The 17,500-nt window shown below is 37.4% G+C and overlaps 2 protein-coding genes across 7 annotated transcripts in view; one reads left to right on the top strand and one right to left on the bottom strand.

Annotated features, from left to right (window-relative positions):
- LOC106873725 (aminopeptidase N) overlaps window positions 1-2,634 on the top strand; it is a 50,254-nt gene extending 47,620 nt beyond the window's left edge. For 2 of the 6 annotated variants that reach the window (XM_089340362.1, XM_089340360.1), the window contains 4 exons: window positions 692-770; window positions 1,206-1,348; window positions 1,685-2,044; window positions 2,258-2,634. In XM_089340362.1, the coding sequence (XP_089196488.1) occupies window positions 692-770; window positions 1,206-1,348; window positions 1,685-1,691 (229 nt within the window). In that variant the 3' untranslated portion in view covers window positions 1,692-2,044; window positions 2,258-2,634. Of the gene's footprint in view, window positions 1-691; window positions 771-1,205; window positions 1,353-1,684; window positions 2,071-2,223 lie in introns of those variants that run through there. The other 4 variants (XM_089340363.1, XM_089340364.1, XM_089340359.1 and 1 more) reach the window with 3 other exon arrangements.
- A 1,354-nt stretch (window positions 2,635-3,988) lies between these two features.
- The window catches only part of LOC106873726 (guanine nucleotide-exchange factor SEC12), a 20,540-nt gene continuing 7,028 nt past the window's right edge, over window positions 3,989-17,500 (bottom strand). The window contains exons 2-10 of the mRNA XM_089340365.1: window positions 15,988-16,189; window positions 14,925-15,151; window positions 13,956-14,039; window positions 12,884-13,002; window positions 11,904-12,074; window positions 11,271-11,343; window positions 10,467-10,623; window positions 9,273-9,369; window positions 3,989-4,574 (exon numbers count right to left, since the gene is read on the bottom strand). Of these exons, the coding sequence (XP_089196491.1) occupies window positions 4,565-4,574; window positions 9,273-9,369; window positions 10,467-10,623; window positions 11,271-11,343; window positions 11,904-12,074; window positions 12,884-13,002; window positions 13,956-14,039; window positions 14,925-15,151; window positions 15,988-16,189 (1,140 nt within the window). The 3' untranslated portion in view covers window positions 3,989-4,564. The remainder of the gene's footprint in view (window positions 4,575-9,272; window positions 9,370-10,466; window positions 10,624-11,270; window positions 11,344-11,903; window positions 12,075-12,883; window positions 13,003-13,955; window positions 14,040-14,924; window positions 15,152-15,987; window positions 16,190-17,500) is intronic.

Below are 17,500 nucleotides of genomic sequence, written 5' to 3'. Positions count from 1 at the left end.
ACATTTCGCTGTCATATATAAAGTCAACTTTGGTCAAATTTGTCTTTAACTCTTTAGCATTAAAATTACTCAATCAAATGCAATCGTTATTTATTCAAATTGCTTTGAATTAATTCCTCAATCATCAGTGAGTTACTACCTCATCTTGGAACAAAGTTTGCTATTCAGTGTGTTATTACCTCTTCTAGGAACAAAGAAGATCCCCTCTTTAAGGAAAGTGTAGATTGGATGTTGGTTGTATACAAAGTATGATGTTGCTTGATAGTGAGATGTTTGCATTGGATGTTGAGGAATTGCGAAGATTGGAGAAATGAGTGAAATGAGTTTGATCTGTTGGATGTGTAATGGTAGAGTGTCTGAATGATTGTGGTAGAGATGAGTTGAGAAATAAACTGGGTATAAATAACCTTCCCCACCCGAACTGGGGGGGGGGGGGGGGGGGGCAAGGGAGGTTATTTATTTCAGCAAGGAATTGGGTGGGAAGATCTGTGGCACTCGTGCCTTTTCTGAAAGAAACTCAAATCATTTGAATAGAAATTTAAAAGAAAACAAAAATTAAGATGTTAATTTGTGCAAAGACTCTGTGTGTGTGTGTGTGTGTGTGTGTGTGAGAAGAAACGAAGATTAAATATTTCTGAAATGACCTTTTTTTTTCTTTCTTTCTTTCTTTTTCTTTGACTTTCACTTTCAGCTTTGGTGGAGCTTTTGCACTAGGTCGTATTATCACCTCGGCCACGAAGACATTTGTGGAGGAGTCACAGCTACAGGAGGTGAGTATGGGGAGGGCGGTTGGATAATGGTGGGCAGAGGTGGTAGCAGAGGTAGTAGTGGTAGTAGAAACGGTGGATAGTAGCGGCAGTGATTGTAGAGGCACTGTAGTGGACAGGGGTGGTGGGGACAGTGATGGTGGAGGTAGTAGGGGACAGAAATGGTGTTGCTGGAAGTGGTAGTAGAGGTGGCAGTGTAGAGATGAAGGTAGTGGTCTTGTGTTGTGGTTGTAGTAGTAGTGGTGGTGGTAATAACAGATAGAGGTGATGGTGTGGTGGTGGGAATGATAATACTAGACATAGTAGTGATGTGGTGGTAGTGGCCATTGTGGTGGTGGTGATACGAGATGTAGTAGTAATAGTAGTTAGAATGCAGTAATTTGTACTGACACTTGTGTGTGTGTTGTCTCACCTGTTTGTCTCACCTGTGGTTTGTAGGTAGAGAAGTTTATGGATAACAACCCTGAACTTGAAGATGCTAAACAATCCTTTGATGCTTCCATCGACAAAATCCGTACCAAAATAAAATGGCTGTCAAAGAACTACAATATTTTAAAGACATGGTTGGAACACCAAAACTTGTAAGTTGCACCTGAATTGTCTTTCCATCTATTATTATTATTATTATTATTAACAGCCAGTGCTAGTGTCTACATACCCCCCCCCCCACACACACACATACATGCGATGGGCTTCTTACAATTTCCATCTACCAAATCCACTCACAAAGCTTTGGTCAGTCCAAGGTTATAGTAGAAGACACTTGCCCAAGGTGCCATGCAGTGGGATTGAACCCAGAGCCATGTGGTTGGTAAACAAGCTTCTTACCACACAGCCACTCCTGCACTTATATCGATAATAGAATTAAGAAAATTAATTTTTTCCCTTTTTTATTTTCTTTCCTTTGTTTATTGCAGGCCATGATTTGATAATTTGGCATCTCACTGAATAACAGACAGCCTGTTGCAGAGAAAGAGAAAGTAAAAAACAAGGTGAAGAATATATACATAAAAAGGAAAATTGGGTGTGTATGAATACATACATGCACAGAATAATGAACAGCTTTAATTGATTTTTGGCTCTTATTGGGTTTCTGTCAGAGGTATCTCCATCACTTAACCGATTCCAGAGAAACTAGCAGCCAATCTGTTTATACACCAATCATATCCGGCAGCTTCAGAAGACAATCGGAGCTACCAGTTTGCATTCAATAAGAGTCAAACACTTGATTTGATATTTGTATGTATATGTGTATATATATGGATATTTATTTATATGTATATATATATATGCATAAAGTGAAGTATATTGCCACTTAAATGTGGCTGACCCCTAGGGGTGGATGTTACTGTTGCTTTTAGCCCCAGGAGGACATCTCCTCCAGCTGGCTTATCGACACAGAAGTGTGTTGATAAGCCAGCTGGAGGAGATGTCCTCCTGGGGCTAAAAGCAACAGTAACATCCACCCCTAGGGGTAAATCACATTTAAGTGGCAATATACTTCACTTTATCGTGCAGTTACTGTTAATACCTAATTTAGAGAATTAACATTGCTTATATATGTATATTTATATGTCTGTACATATCATAATCTACATGAAAATGCAAGAAGTATTTTTTTTATGTATTTTTTCAGAGAAGAAAAAAAAAAGGCAATTTATATGTAATTGGGTTTGTATAACCATCACTGAATGTGTGTCTGTCATGTATGTATTTCATGTAAATGTACGTGTTGTGTATTGGTTAACCTGTGAAAAGCAAGGGGAGAGAGGGACTTCAATGCCTCTGTTACAGACCCAACAATATGTAACACATCGACTATTCAATATGTTTTATTTTAAAAATAAACGTGATTTTTTTAAAAATATTTTAAATGTATTTCATTATAATTTTTTTATATTTTAAAATCAGTAAACACAACTGATCTCAAGTTTTGGCACAATGCCAGCAATTTAGTAAGACATGAATTTATTATTTTTACTGTAGCTCGAGTTATTTGTTTGACCCGTTAAAGTTAGCATTATCTTCAATAGAACGATTTTAGATGGGGAGGTAACTCAGTGCATGGTTGATTGAAATTAGGCAGGGGAGGTAATTCAGTGCATGGTCGATTTAAATTAGGAAGGGGAAGTAAGTCACTACTCGCCACTAGTTTGGTAGATTGGATTGCTAATTCTTTGGCACGTTCCAAAATTAAAGGTTCAGTCAGTTTCGGTAAATACATTGAACCGTCTGCTCCATACTTTACAACTGCTCTTCTTTTCACCTTTAATAGAGCATGGAATTAGGACTTGGTGCTATTTTAGTAATTATGGCTATTAAGACAAATTTTATTTTAACTTTAAGGCAGTAAAGATTGTTTGCCAACATAAAATGGCAGTCCCTAGTTTAGTACCAGAATGTTACGTGTAGTGCTCAACATCTCTAGGAGGGAGCACCCAACAAAACAACGGTTATATGGGAATATACCAACTTTCTCATCAACCATCCAAGAGCTGAGATTGAGGTTTACTAGCCACTGCTGGAGAAGTAAAGAGCTTGTGAGTAACGTGTAGCTGCGGACACCAAATTATGGTACCACAGCGGCCGAAGGACCATAGAAGACATATATACAATAACTCCGAGAGAGTAGTGGGAGCTTTTTACGTGCCACCAGCACAAGGGCCAGAAGTGCTGACATCGATCACAATCGGATTGTGCTTTTTATGAGCTATTAGCACAGAAGCTAGTCAAGGCGGCACCAATATTTTAGCCAGTCGACCAATATTCTTTTGAATCAAGCATTCATGTTCTGTGATTACCAATTCCAAAATTTGATCATTTCTCCAATTAATTGTTTTCTTTTTTTTTCTGTGGTCATCACATGATAGAATTTTTGGCCAGGATCTCTGCAATTATTAATCATGAAATAATTTATTGAACAAAAAAATTTTTTTCATCCTTTACCATTTAATTCGGGCATGTCCAGCCAAATATTCTTACCTGTTTTATGTTAATACTGACCAGATCCAACTCCTCACACCTACCCTACAATGTCATGCTTGAAGCTATGAGATAATGCATGATTAACTCAAAACGACGTGAATAAATATGCATAACATTTTATGCATATCCGCCAAAAGGATGAAAAGCAATATGCATAACAATCTGAATGCTGAAGGGTCAAATGTAAGCAAATAGAATTGAAATAAGTGAAAATAAGGACAACTATAAACAAAATGTAAGAGCAATATGTCAGGTTTGGTTTTAATAACATTAATTACAAGAAACAAAAAGAAAGATGGGGTTTGTGTGTGTAAAACAACAGAATTGGAGGGAAGATGGTAACAGACAGTCCAAGTATTTGACATTGAGAGAAATAACTTCCATATGCATATATATATATATGTACACATAAACATAATTTATATAAGACATTAACATAATTTATGTAAATATTAGTATAGTCTGTACATGATAACACACACACACACTCATTATAAAGGAATTTCATAGTTTAAAACTTAAAGAGTATTCAAAAGAGAAAGGGGAGGGGGCTCACAATTCGGGGTATTTTTAAAATTTGTCCTCATCTCCGATATAACTGAGGTCAACTGCTTTGAGGGGTGGGAGTTAATTATGAAATCTATACCTTACAGTTTTACCTGTAGGATATGATGCCTTCTTGAATTTATCACCATTGTATGATGAGCTGTGTGAACCATTAGACCAAAGGCACACAAATAAAGAATCTCGTCTTTGAATAGTAATTCTGTCAGGTAAAGTCAGCCGTTCCGTTCGAAGTTCCATATTTTCTTTCAGCTGATCCTAATAAAACAGTGAGAAAATAAATAATTTCTACTGGTGTTAGCTGTAAAATGTCTCTTTGTGGAGTCTAATTGGAAAAAAAACAACCAATGGAATTTGTGTTCATAATGGACATAACATAAAACTGTGCGGGGGGGTGAGATATGAACCAGAAGCTCCTGGTTCACCAGGTGAGCTCCACATTGATACAAACATTTGGAAATTTCCATTTATTGTATGTATATATATATATATATATATATATATATATATGTCATGGAGATATAGGTATTAAATAAGTGTGTGTGTGTGCATGCATATGTGTGTGTGTGTGTGTGTGTATGTATATATATATATGCAGTGGTGGACTGGCCAGGTTGAAAGCTTGCCCGATGGCAAGTGGGCCCCTGCTGCGCCATTAGAATCCATATATGGAGGACCCATGTTAGTATCTAAGTTTGAGAATTTTTAATTCACTCCTGGAAGAATGCATTAATTATTTCAGCCCGGCTGTGTTTGTAGACAGTTGAAAAGAATACTTTTAACAAAAAAAAAAAAAAAAATTAAATGATAGCATTGTAGTTGTGAGTGGGCCCCCCCTTAGTCTCCTGGCAACCAATATTTTTAGACGAAGTCTGCCACTGCATATATATATATATATATATATATATATATATATATATATATATATATATATATGGGAGAATATACAAATAATAACAACAGACGAGGACAGGTGGTGTAAATAACAAAAGTATATATTAGTATGCATAAGTATATATATATATATATATATATATATACTTATGCACACACATATATATTTACATACATATATGTGTGTGTGTGTGTGTGTGTGTATATATATATATATATATATATGGGAGAATATACAAATAATAACAACAGACGAGGACAGGTGGTGTAAATAACAAAAGTATATATTAGTATGCATAAGTATATATATATATATATATACTTATGCACACACATATATATTTGCATACATATATATGTGTGTGTGTGTGTATATATATATATATATATATGACTGAACACTATTCAATTTTTTTTTCTCCGTGTTTTTCTCCTTGTCTCCGTATTCTTTCTGTTGAAGAGCGTAGCTCGAAACGTCAAAGACTTTCCGTATTCCCGAGCGTCATACTAATATATACTTTTGTTATTTACACCACCTGTCCTCGTCTGTTGTTATTATTTGTATATTCTCCCATATATATATATATATATATATATCATCATCGTTTAATGTCTGCCTTCCATGCTGGCATGGGTTGGACGGTTGACAGGAACTGGTCAGGCAGAAGTCTGCACCAGACTTCTGTGCCTGCTGCATATATATATATATTGCACATATATATATGTATGAATGTATATATATGTATGAATGTATATATATTTGGTTGACCAAAATGTTGTAACTCCTATCTTCTAATGAAACTTGAAATTAAAAATATGTCAAATTTTTAGTCTTCTGTTGTATGTGTATGTGTGTGTGTGTAGTGTACTGTTCTGCGATGGTAAGATTAACAAAAAAAAAAGCACTCCATCTCGTGGGAGATAATTATTATTTAATAAGCACAGTATGTTTTTATCAGTCTCATGTGATGAGGGCATGCCACACAATATTCTTTAACATGTCTGGTTCTTTCTGTTTTCTGGTTTTCAACCTTCCACCTATCATATCTACTTCTTTCTCATCTTTTCTTGCTCTTTTTCTCATGCTATCAACTCATTTTTAGTTTGTTATGCCATGTGGGCAGTGCCTGAAGATTGCACAGAGTCAGCAGGCAGCTTAAAAAATACTGTCTGACATGCTCTCATCACATGAAACTAATAGTAGCACATAAAAAAATATATATTGTATTTATTAAATAACATATATGCATGTACATGTTGTATATATAACAACAGTGAACATAGCCTGGTTGTCAAAAATGACCAATACTGTCCAATATCAAAGCCTCACGAATGGTCACAGCCAAATGGCTGAAACCAATCAAAGGACACAAATATATGACTTCCACAAATAGACAAAAAAAAATGTTTAATTACACATGCATACACATGGACAGATATAAAGACACATACATATTTACACAACCTTACATCCATGTTCATGTAGATAAATCAATTGTAAAAAAATTAGTTTGTATAAAATTTTAAGGCAGACAAAATATAATTAATTTCATAGAAACATTATTTCACAGGAGAAAAAAACTGGAATAAATATTAAACCAAGGAAGAATTTCTACACTTTCGAAAATACTAATAACAGTAAACTTTTCTACAACTTTGGCAGAATTTGAACTCAGAACATAGTGATGGGTGAAATGCTACTATGCATTTTTCCAGCTGTCAGCTCGCCACCTCAATAACCCTTTCTAATATAAGCACAAGGCATGAAAATTCGAGGGAGGGGACTTGTCAATTACATCGACCCCAGTTTACAGTGAGTGCCCAGTGAATGGTCAATACAATATAGAAGCCATGGTCTGCAAAGCAGGAGTGGTGTTGTCCAATGAAATTGGTCAGGACAATGGAGGGCCCCTTTAAGGTGAAACTGAATCATTACATAACCTGTTTTAGAATCCAAGACAGGTGCAATATTACAATATTTGGCAATTACATAGAGCGATTAAAAGAAGCAGTGCTGTACAAAATCAACTGGAAATTGCCAAAAGAACCTAGGACCATATCTGAATGAAAGTAGGTGTTGCAAGCTTTGCTTGGTAGACAGACTCTTTCTAAAATGTACACACAATCCAGGGGTTTTCCTAAACTCCAAAGAGAGATATTTGGATAGTGCCTTCATGAGCAGAAATTCTTTTTAGCAATGTGGTCATGTTCGTTTTGTGATTTTGGGACTAGAGGATGACTTACTTTCACACACACACACACAACCATAGCTAATATGATTCCATGGCAAATAAACCTTCTTTCTGTCACAGATAATGTTATAATTTTTCACAAAGGTTCATTCAAGTTATTTTTACCAACACCAAACCCGCTAGGGTTTATATACACCTTCTGGATCAAAAAGGCTGTGCATTTCCAGCTAACCTATCAGAAGGATCAGAGATATTAACAAGTGTAGTAGCTGGTGCGAAATCAACAGTAAAATTATGACCAGTCACATATCATAATCAGTGATACAATGCTTGAAGATATAAAAATATAGCAACTCTATTTCTCCATTTGATTACTTTCTTACAGCAGAAGGTTGTCTTGGTGTCATTTGATAGAAGAGAGAGTGAAGAAAGAAAAGCAGAATGAGAGGGAGACAGAAGGTTGAGAAAAGGAAGAAAAATAGAGGGATAGATGTGAGTGGATGATAGGCGAGAGAGAGAGAGAGGGGGGAGTAAAAGAAGAGAGATAATGAGAGAGGGAGGAGAATTAGACAGTTACATGAGGGTTGTTGGTAAGTAAGTTGGATAGAAACATCATGAGTAATGTAGTGAGGGAGAGAATGCTTGGAAGGAGAGAAGGTGATAGATGAGGGAGTACTAGAAGTAGAAGAGTGATGACTAATGGACAAAGGGTGGTGGTAAGAGGAGTAACTGAATACGGAGAGAGAGAGAGAGAGAGAGAGGGAGAGAGAGAGAAAGAGAGAGAAATGGTAAGGAGCCAAATTGACAGAGGAGAGGTATAAAAGTGATAAAAGAAATAATAAGGAGAAGTGAGAGAGTGATACATGGACACTTTATAGGATTACATGGATATATGAGGTGCTTTCCAAATGGTTTGAGACTTCTTTAGGAGAGGCAGTTATAATTGGCCTAGATAATTATAATTTTAGTATATCATTACTATACATCTAATAAGCTGACCTGCTGACTTTTGTACTTCTAGATTGAAGGAGAGGGCCGTGACAGCACTTTGAATACATCCTACTAAACACTGCTTGCTACAGCTGACTAGTTTGGAGAATAACTTGTATATATGTGTGTGTGTGTGTGTGTGTATGCATAAATATACGTGTGTGTGTGTGTGTGTGTGTGTAATGTATGTATCTCTTTATGTAATATGTTTGTAAGGCCCTATATATGTATATATATGCAAATATGAATGTATGCATATGTATGTACACACACGTGTATGTGTGCATATTTATAAACGCACACACACATATTTACATGCTCACACATTATTACACATCCACAAACACTAATGTACAGAAAGCTGTATCTTTCTTAATCACATAATTCAAGATGGAGACAGGCAAGAACTCTTTGAATATTTCCAAAGTCCTGTCATTTGTCTTCTTTTTTAAAATTATTTTTTAGTTCTTGCTTTTTTGATTCTCTTAAAAAAATCTCTCCTTCTACTAAAACAATACTGCTACAAGATTGGTGAAGTTTTCTTGAAGCACCACATGTTTAGAAGAAGAATATTCTCAGGGTTTATTTCCAAAAATGGTGGGGGAAAAAAAGCAATAATTGAAGAAAAAAAAAATTATTAAAGAAGAAGAAAACAAAAACAAGTTTATTATTTTTCTGTGATATTTTCCAAAAGGAAAAGAAATTTTTTTATAGTTTTCTTTGAAAGAAAATTTTGGTTGCTTGTTTGATTGTTTTTTTGTTTTGTTTTGTTTTTCAAGTGTTGTAGTTAAAAAAAAACAACAAAAGCCAACAGAAATCTGGTGAAAAAACAAAAAACAAAGCAAAAACTGATGGTGCTGAATCAAAAATTGTTTCTCACAATCCAAGTTGATCCAACAGCAACACTAATGCAGCCAATATCAGAATGGTGCCGAATACGATGATTACTAGTCCAGTTTCCATTCGTACGTAGTAACCTGTAAGAGACAGAAGAGGTCAAATAACATCGGTCAAGTGAAGAGGTTTTGCTTATATAAGAAAGCATTTATTACAAGAAGGAAGTCTGCTTCGTGCTGACGCTTCGTGCTGACACTTCGTGCTGACACTTCGTGCTGACACTTCGTTAAAAAAAATTTGTTTTTAATTTTGTGATTTTTTTTTTTTCAAAGAGTTTAAAATATGGACAGTCCAAAATTTTTGCTTAAATTCCAACAAATAGATTATTAAATATAGTTAAAGGAAGAAAGATGTTGGAAAACATCAATACGTCAGAATGACAAAGAAACAAGGAGGGTATCAGGTGGTCATGGGATATGCCAAAAATGACAGCTAAATAGCCCTTAAATTACACACACAAAAGTCTTTTTTGTTGCGGTTTTGCATAATCATATGAATTTCATGTGTAGAATATCACCATGATTATCATCATCATCATCCTCGTCATTTAGTGTCTGCTTTCCATGGGTTAAATCAGTGGTTCCCAAAGTGGACAGTACTGCCCCCTTAAGGGCAGTGGAAAGATCCAGGGCGGGGTTGAAGAAAAGTGGGATGATAAGGGGGTGGCCAAAATGGGACGATAGAAAGAAAAAAAAAATAGAAATATTACTAGGTTAATTAATTAGGTTTAAGTTTTATTTGTGAAATTCAGCTGTTTTGAATTTGCTGCAGGAAGTGGTCTATATTTGTGGTGGGGAGGGGGAGGCGCTAGGAATGTGGCCTGGGTGCCAAGAGGTGGGCAGCAGCTTGAAAAAGTTTGGGAACTACTGGGTTAGACAGCTTGACTAGAAGTGGTAAGCCAGAGAGCTGCACCAACTTCCAATCTGATTTGGCATGGTTTCAACGGCTGGATGCCTTTCCTGACGCCAACCATTCCAAGAGTGTAATGAATGTTTTTATACATACTGCAAACTCGCAAAAATTTTCTGAAAATTCCAAAAAATAAAAAAATATATGGCACGCTTAAAGCAGAATTAACTAATAAATGCTAACTGATGAAAGACACCTGTCCCATTTCAAGAAAGAATGGTAAAGGAAAAGAAAAAAAAAAGAACAGAAGCAGTTTTAAGGTACTGACCTGTATGTGGTTTGTGTATCTGTACTATGTGGTCAGGGGAAATACTAAGGAGCTGGAAATCGTGGGCACCGGTCACAGCACGCATTGATTTAGAAACCGGTAAGAATTCAACGCCAGTGATGAATATTCTGTGGGATTCTTGGACGTGGTACAATCTCTGCAATGGAATAAAGGGGGACAGGTGACTGAATTGGAAGATTTGTTTAATGACACACAGACAGGCAAACTGACACACACATATACAAATACACACAAACAAACAAGCAAACCAAACAGACAGACAGACAGACAGACACACACAGACACAACCTTACTACAATAATTACTTAAAGATCATACAAAACTATGTGTAAGCATGAATATATATCTTATTGCAAAGAAATTATTATATATATATATATATATATATATATATCTCCCCCCTTCTTTCTAGCTCTCCTGTCTGACCCTCTGTCCGGAGCATTCGCAATGATAGATCGCTAGCCACTAAGCCTGTTTTATTTTCTCCCTGTTTATTTCTGTGTTCCTTTCTGCTGAAGAGCATAGGCTTGAAATGTAAAAGACTTTCTCACTTCCCGAACATTAAACTAATATATCTGTTTGTTGTTTACACACCTGTCTTCTTTATTTTGTAAATTCTCACTATATACACACACACACACACACACACACACACACACACAGTGATAGACTGATGGATGAATAGAGATAAATGCAGACACCACACACCTCAATACATTGCTATAAATTCATACACAGGACACACAGACAGACATTGAACCAGAACTGAATGGTCTACGGTACCTGGAGACTAAAAGAGATGTAAACACTGATGCTGCCTGAAATACTGCCAACTCCCAGGTAATCGCCGTCGTCACTGAAATGAAACAAATAAGAATATTAACGAATTATGTGAAGGTGGTGAGCTGGCAGAATCATTAGCACACCAGGCAAAATACTTAGCGACATTTTGTCCGCTCTTATGTTCTGAGTTCAAATTCCACCCATGTTGGCTTTACCTTTCATCCTTTCAGAGTCGATAAAATAAGTGCCAGTTACACACTGCTTACATCAAACTCCCTACATTCAGCCATAGAAACCTTGCCAAATCAGATTGAAACCTGGTGCAGCCCCATTGGCTTACCAGTTCCAGTCAAATCATTTAACCCCAGGCCAGCATGGAAAGTGGACATTAAATGATGATGATGATACATTTTTCCTTTCACAAATTAGAATTCGAGGCAGTGCCAGGTGACAAAGACCTTTGGTGATATGCCATGCTTGATAGAGAAATGTGAATGCTGAAGGGTTTAACAATAAAACATCAAAAGAGACAGCAAACGCACAAAGAAGGCCAATTCCTCTCCCCGCCCCCCGCCCCCGCCCCCACCAATTCTTTCCAACACCAACTCACAGAAGACGCTGGAAATCTCTTACCTGACTGAAAGAGCTGATAAAACCTCAGTCCCTGTCTTCTTTATTTTGGCGCTGAACTCGGCGCCATCCCACTTGGCAATGTAGCAGGGAATTGGTTTGATGGCTCTCCGACTCGGGATGTTTAATGTGTAAAGGTTGTATTTGTTTTTATTTCCCTCAACACAGCCAAATCTGGATGGACAGAGAAGAAGAAAATAACAGTTACAAACATTACTGCTTGGTAGAATAATTAGTTGGTGACTAATTGTGATAGAAAGAAGGTGGGTGGATTAGCGTGTGTGTGTGTGTATACCTACTGTATTAGTGTGTGTGTGTATGTGTTTGTCTATGTATGGCTTGTGTATAGTTAGTATATTAGCATGTATGTGTGTATGTGTTTGTGGGGCTGATAGATCAGTCAATATGCCTGGTAGATTAGCATTTATATCTGGTATATTAGTCTGTGGCTGGTAGGTAAATGTATATATGGTAGGCTGATGTGTGTGCATATGCACATATTTAGAACACTGTAAAATAAACACACACATAGATATATATACACACACACACATACATATACATACACATGCACACACACACACATATATATATAAGTATACACACACACATATACGTACACATGTACATATACACACATTTTCATGTTGCAAATGTCATGCACAACAACTGAATGGAAAAAGACAACAAAGGATGGACAAGTCTTAACCTGTAAGCTCGGTAGGAAAATAGATACACACACACACACATGTGCGCACACACACACACACACACAGACTTCTTTCAGTTGCCACTTTCCAAATCCTCTCACAAGGCCTTGGTTAGCCCTGTGGTTTAGAATAAGACTTTTGTCCAAGGTGCCACACAGTGGGACTGAAACCAGAACCATGTGGTTCGGAAGCAAACTACTCACCCACACACACACCACCATCTTTGCCTATAAAACAACAAAACCAAAAATAACAACATTCTGCCATACTTACTCACAACATCGGAACCTATACTGCTCTTTGGTCTTACAAGGCCAGGTTAATTTCGTGTGTTTTTTACCAGTTTTTGCATTCCATACGATTCCTAAATTGTCTTTGGACACTGTCACAACCTAAACAACAAAAATAAATATTCTTAGGTGTAAAACATTAATTAATTAATTATTCATAGTTAACGAAAGGAAAAGAGAGTCATGTCACAATATCTTTTCAGTGAAGCCCTGGGGGGGAAGGAAGTAATCAACTATTCCCCTCCTTTGAAATTTCAGGACTTGTGCCTATACTAGAAAGGGTTATTATTATCTATAATAATAAAAGGGAAATTCTGTCTGTCCGTCCGTCCGGGACCCCTGTATCTCAGTCTATATTTGCTCTACAAAGACATAATATACATTTTTGGAATCAGGATGATCCAGAGATTGAACATCTGCCCTTCATTTGGTTCTGGAACATCCAGTACTGGGATCTGATTTAAAAGCATTTGGGTTGCTATTTCTAGCAGGTAAAGCTTGGCTGATTCATCCCATCTTACTTGGCGTTTGTCAGATGACGTCCTTAACCTCTGATCAAACACCTCTGGAGCACGTAGTCATTATAGATGTATTATAGTCATGCTATTTAGCTTTCCTTAGTTTGGAGCCACAGGCCCAATTAGCGCTCTGCAGGGGCCAGCTTAGAAGTTCACATGGAGTGTAGCTTTTAAGTTAATTATTACTATATTAAAGTGGCAGGCTGGCAGAATCATTAGCATGCCAGGAAGAATGTTTGGTGGCATCTCTACGTTCTGATTTCAAATTCCATCAAGGACAACTTTGCCCTTCATCCTTTCGGGGCCCATTCAAAATAAGCACCAGTCGAACACTGAGGTGGATGTAACCACCTTAGCCCCTCCCTTGAAATTGCTGGCCCTGTGTCTTTAGTAGAAAGGATTACTATTATTATTATTATTACTACTACTACTACTACTACTACTACTACTACTACTAACCATACCAACGACAATAATATCATTAGTACACGGTTTTTCCAAAGAGAGAGAATCCAACATTTATTCAGTGTTACTTACCCACTTCCCTGAAGGACTAACGGTCAAGTCATCTATGTCTGACGAGTGGGCACTGACTTCAAAGACCTTTTTTGATTCCTGATACTGCAAAGACAAATACAGACATGGGTTAATGTATTAACCCCTCTCCACCACCACCACCACCTCTCTTCAGCTTCTTACTCTCTCGCTCTGTCAGCTTCTTCCTGGTGCCTGTGGCGTATATACTCCCCCTGGATGGGACGCCAGCCTGTCACAGGAGATACTCGTTTTTGCCAGCTGGAGCAACATGAAATGAAGTGCTTTGCTCAAGAACACAATGCAACGCCTGGTGCAGGAATTGAAACCGCAATCTTATGATCATGAGTCCAAAACCCTAACCACATCAGTTTCTTTAGTTTCCTCATAATCTCTTTCTTTCTTTCTAACATGCATAATAAAGTATATCTTTGTATAAAGATACAAGTACATATAGACAGGCGCAGGCGTGGCTGTGTGGTAAGAAGCTTGCTTCCCAAACACAAGGTTCCGGGATCAGTTTCACTGCGTGGCACCTTGGGCAAGTGTCTTCTGTTATAGCCTTTTGTTGACCAAAGTCTTGTGAGTGGATTTGGTAGACAGAAACTGAAAGAAGCCCATCGTATATATATATATATATATATATATAGATAGATAGATAGATAAATAGATAGAAATAGACAGAGATAGACAGATGGAGAGATAGATAGATGTGCATATACATTATTTATACACACATATATTTATGTGTGTGTCAGTAGTTATGCTTATACTGTTATGTACAAAACATCCCATTATGTCCTGCTGCTTAGTGGTTCAACAAACAGCCTCTGATAAAATTAAGCATTAGAGTGAATTAAATAGCTGGGTCAAAGCCATTGACTAAAACTCTTGCAAGCATTGCTCCAGCATGGCCACAGAATAATGAGCAAACTATTAAAAGAAGAAAACAGTTTACGAAGTTATCCTTACCATCCAACATCTCAAAATGCCATTATCGGAACCTGTGTAGAGTAGATTACCATCTGGACTAAATTTCACCACTTTCTGGAAATGATCAGAAACTTTGGCAGAGTTCTGGAATTTGCTGATCTTCTCAATGTCAAAATTTACCATTTTCTGTGGCCCATTCTTTACTGGTTCCTCTTTGTTGTCGGTCTGTTTTGTCCGCCGCTGTCTGACATCATTTGTGCTGGATTCTAAATTATCAAATTAACACTTTAATTAACACAGTGAAAAAACAGGTAAGATAGTTAAGTAAGATACATGAAGAGACAAATGCAAAGATGGACAGGTAGAATAATAACAGAGACAGGTACATATACATGTGTGTGTGTGTGTGTGTGTGTGTGTGTGTGTGTGTGTGTGTGCATGGTTCAGTGGTTAGAGTGTCAGGCTCAAGATCATGAGGTAGTGAGTTCGATTCCTGGACCAGGTTGTGTGTTGTGTTCTTGAGCAAGACACTTTATTTCACGTTGCTCCAGTTCACTCATCTGTAGAAATGAGTTGCGATGTCACAGGTGCCAAGCTGTATCGGCCCCTTTGCCTTTCCCTTGGATATAACATCAGTGGCGTGGAGAGGAGAGGAGAGGCTGGTATGCAGGGGTCACTGCTGGTCTTCCATAAACAACCTTGCCTGGACTTGTGCCTCGGAGGGGAACCTTCTCACTGCAATGCCATGGTCATTCATGACCAAAGGATGGGGGGGGGGGTCTATTTTTTTTTACATACATAAACACACACTTGGAGTGATTGATGTTAAGAAGAGCATCCAGCTGTAGAAACATTGCTAGATCAGATTGGATCCTGGTGCAGCCACTGGCTCTCCAGACCTCAATCAAACCATCCAACCCATGCCAGCATGGAAAACGAATGTTAAATGATGACGATGATGATGATATATATATATATATTTATACATACACACACAGATACGTGGTGGGTGGGTGTTTGGATTCATGTTTAGATAGGTGATAGATACAAACCTACACATAAAAAAAAGAAAAAAAAGAGATCAGACAGAATCAATATTAACCTTTCTTTGTATCGTCTTTTGCTGCCACAACCTTGTACCTGATAGAAAAAACTTGGCAATCATCATCAACTCCGATTGCTAATTTGTGGTTCCTGCCGTCCGAATAGATGGCACTGTTCATCACAGCCTGGCTTCCTGTGTCATGGTAGGACAAACTGCTTGACTGGATGTTACCCTCTTCCCATTTCACAGCATAGATCTCCTAAAAAACATAAGATATTAACACATTTGTATATTTGTTTTGCATGGTTTTTGATGGGAAATTGACGAGTGTTCAAACAGACATGGTTATATTTGCAGATGGTCGTTCTGCAAATAAGCACACACACACACACACACACACACACACTATTCAATCTTCACTTTAGATGATGATGATGATGATGGTGGTGGTGGTGGTGGTTGTCGTCATCAACATCATCATCATCATTATTAAGGTAGTGAGCTGGCAGAATCATTAGCATGCCAGCCAGACAATATGCTTAGCAGCATTTCATCCTCTGTACGTTCTAAGTTCAAATTCCACTGGGGTTGACTTTACCTTTCCTATCTAACCTATTATGTTATCAAAAAATATAACAACCGTATATATATATATATATATATATATATATATATATATATATATATATATATATATATATATATGCCAGTGCCGCCGGACTGGCTCCTGTGCAGGTAGCACGTAAGGCATTGCGTGAAGTATAAGCAATGACATGTGGTATAGACTATGATCTATAGTATAGGCAACAGTCTAAAGTATAGGTAATGGCATGTTGTATGGGCAGAGGTATGTGGTAGAGGCAATGGTCTATAATATAGGCAACAGCTTAGAGAAAAGGCAATAATCTCTGGTATAAGCAATAACTTATAGTTTAGGCAATAGCTTATAGTATAGGCAATTGTATGTAGCATATGCAATGGTATACAATATGCAGTTTGGCTGAGTCATGAATAAAAAAAATTTATTTATTTGAACAGTAAACAAGAATTTGGATCTGGGACAAGTTGCATGCTAGAGAGAAACATGAGACAAAGGAGGGAGGGAGGGAGAGAGAGAGAGAGTGAACAAATGGAGAAAGTGAGGACGGGTGTGAAGAGAGAGAGAGAGAGAGAAAGAGGGAGATGAACTGAGGGAGTGGGAGGGAAAGAATGTCTTAAATGGCATCAGTGATGACCTTTATATGGAACTGGCTGCAGCTGAGATAGAAACGACAGCAACTGAATGAATCATTGAATGTCACAACAAAACCAGGCCACCCCACCCCACCCCCACCCCCAACCACCACCACCACCACCGTAGATCTTGTACCCTGTAAACTCACCCTTGCCATTCTATTGTGAGGATTGAAATGAAATGCTTAAAGAGGAGAAACTAGTTTGCCATAATCCAATCCCAGCCCCTCGAGACTACACAAAGGTCCGGAGTCTATACAATATTTCCCAAAGTTAACAGATATTATTGTCATGAATTTTGTATAAGTAAATCTAAAGGGACAGATGCAAATTAACA

This window comes from Octopus bimaculoides, chromosome 23 (assembly GCF_046866305.1).
Source record: "Octopus bimaculoides isolate indiv1 chromosome 23, ASM4686630v1, whole genome shotgun sequence".
Classification (NCBI taxonomy): domain Eukaryota; kingdom Metazoa; phylum Mollusca; class Cephalopoda; order Octopoda; family Octopodidae; genus Octopus; species Octopus bimaculoides.
This window is presented reverse-complemented; position numbering and strand designations above follow the sequence as displayed.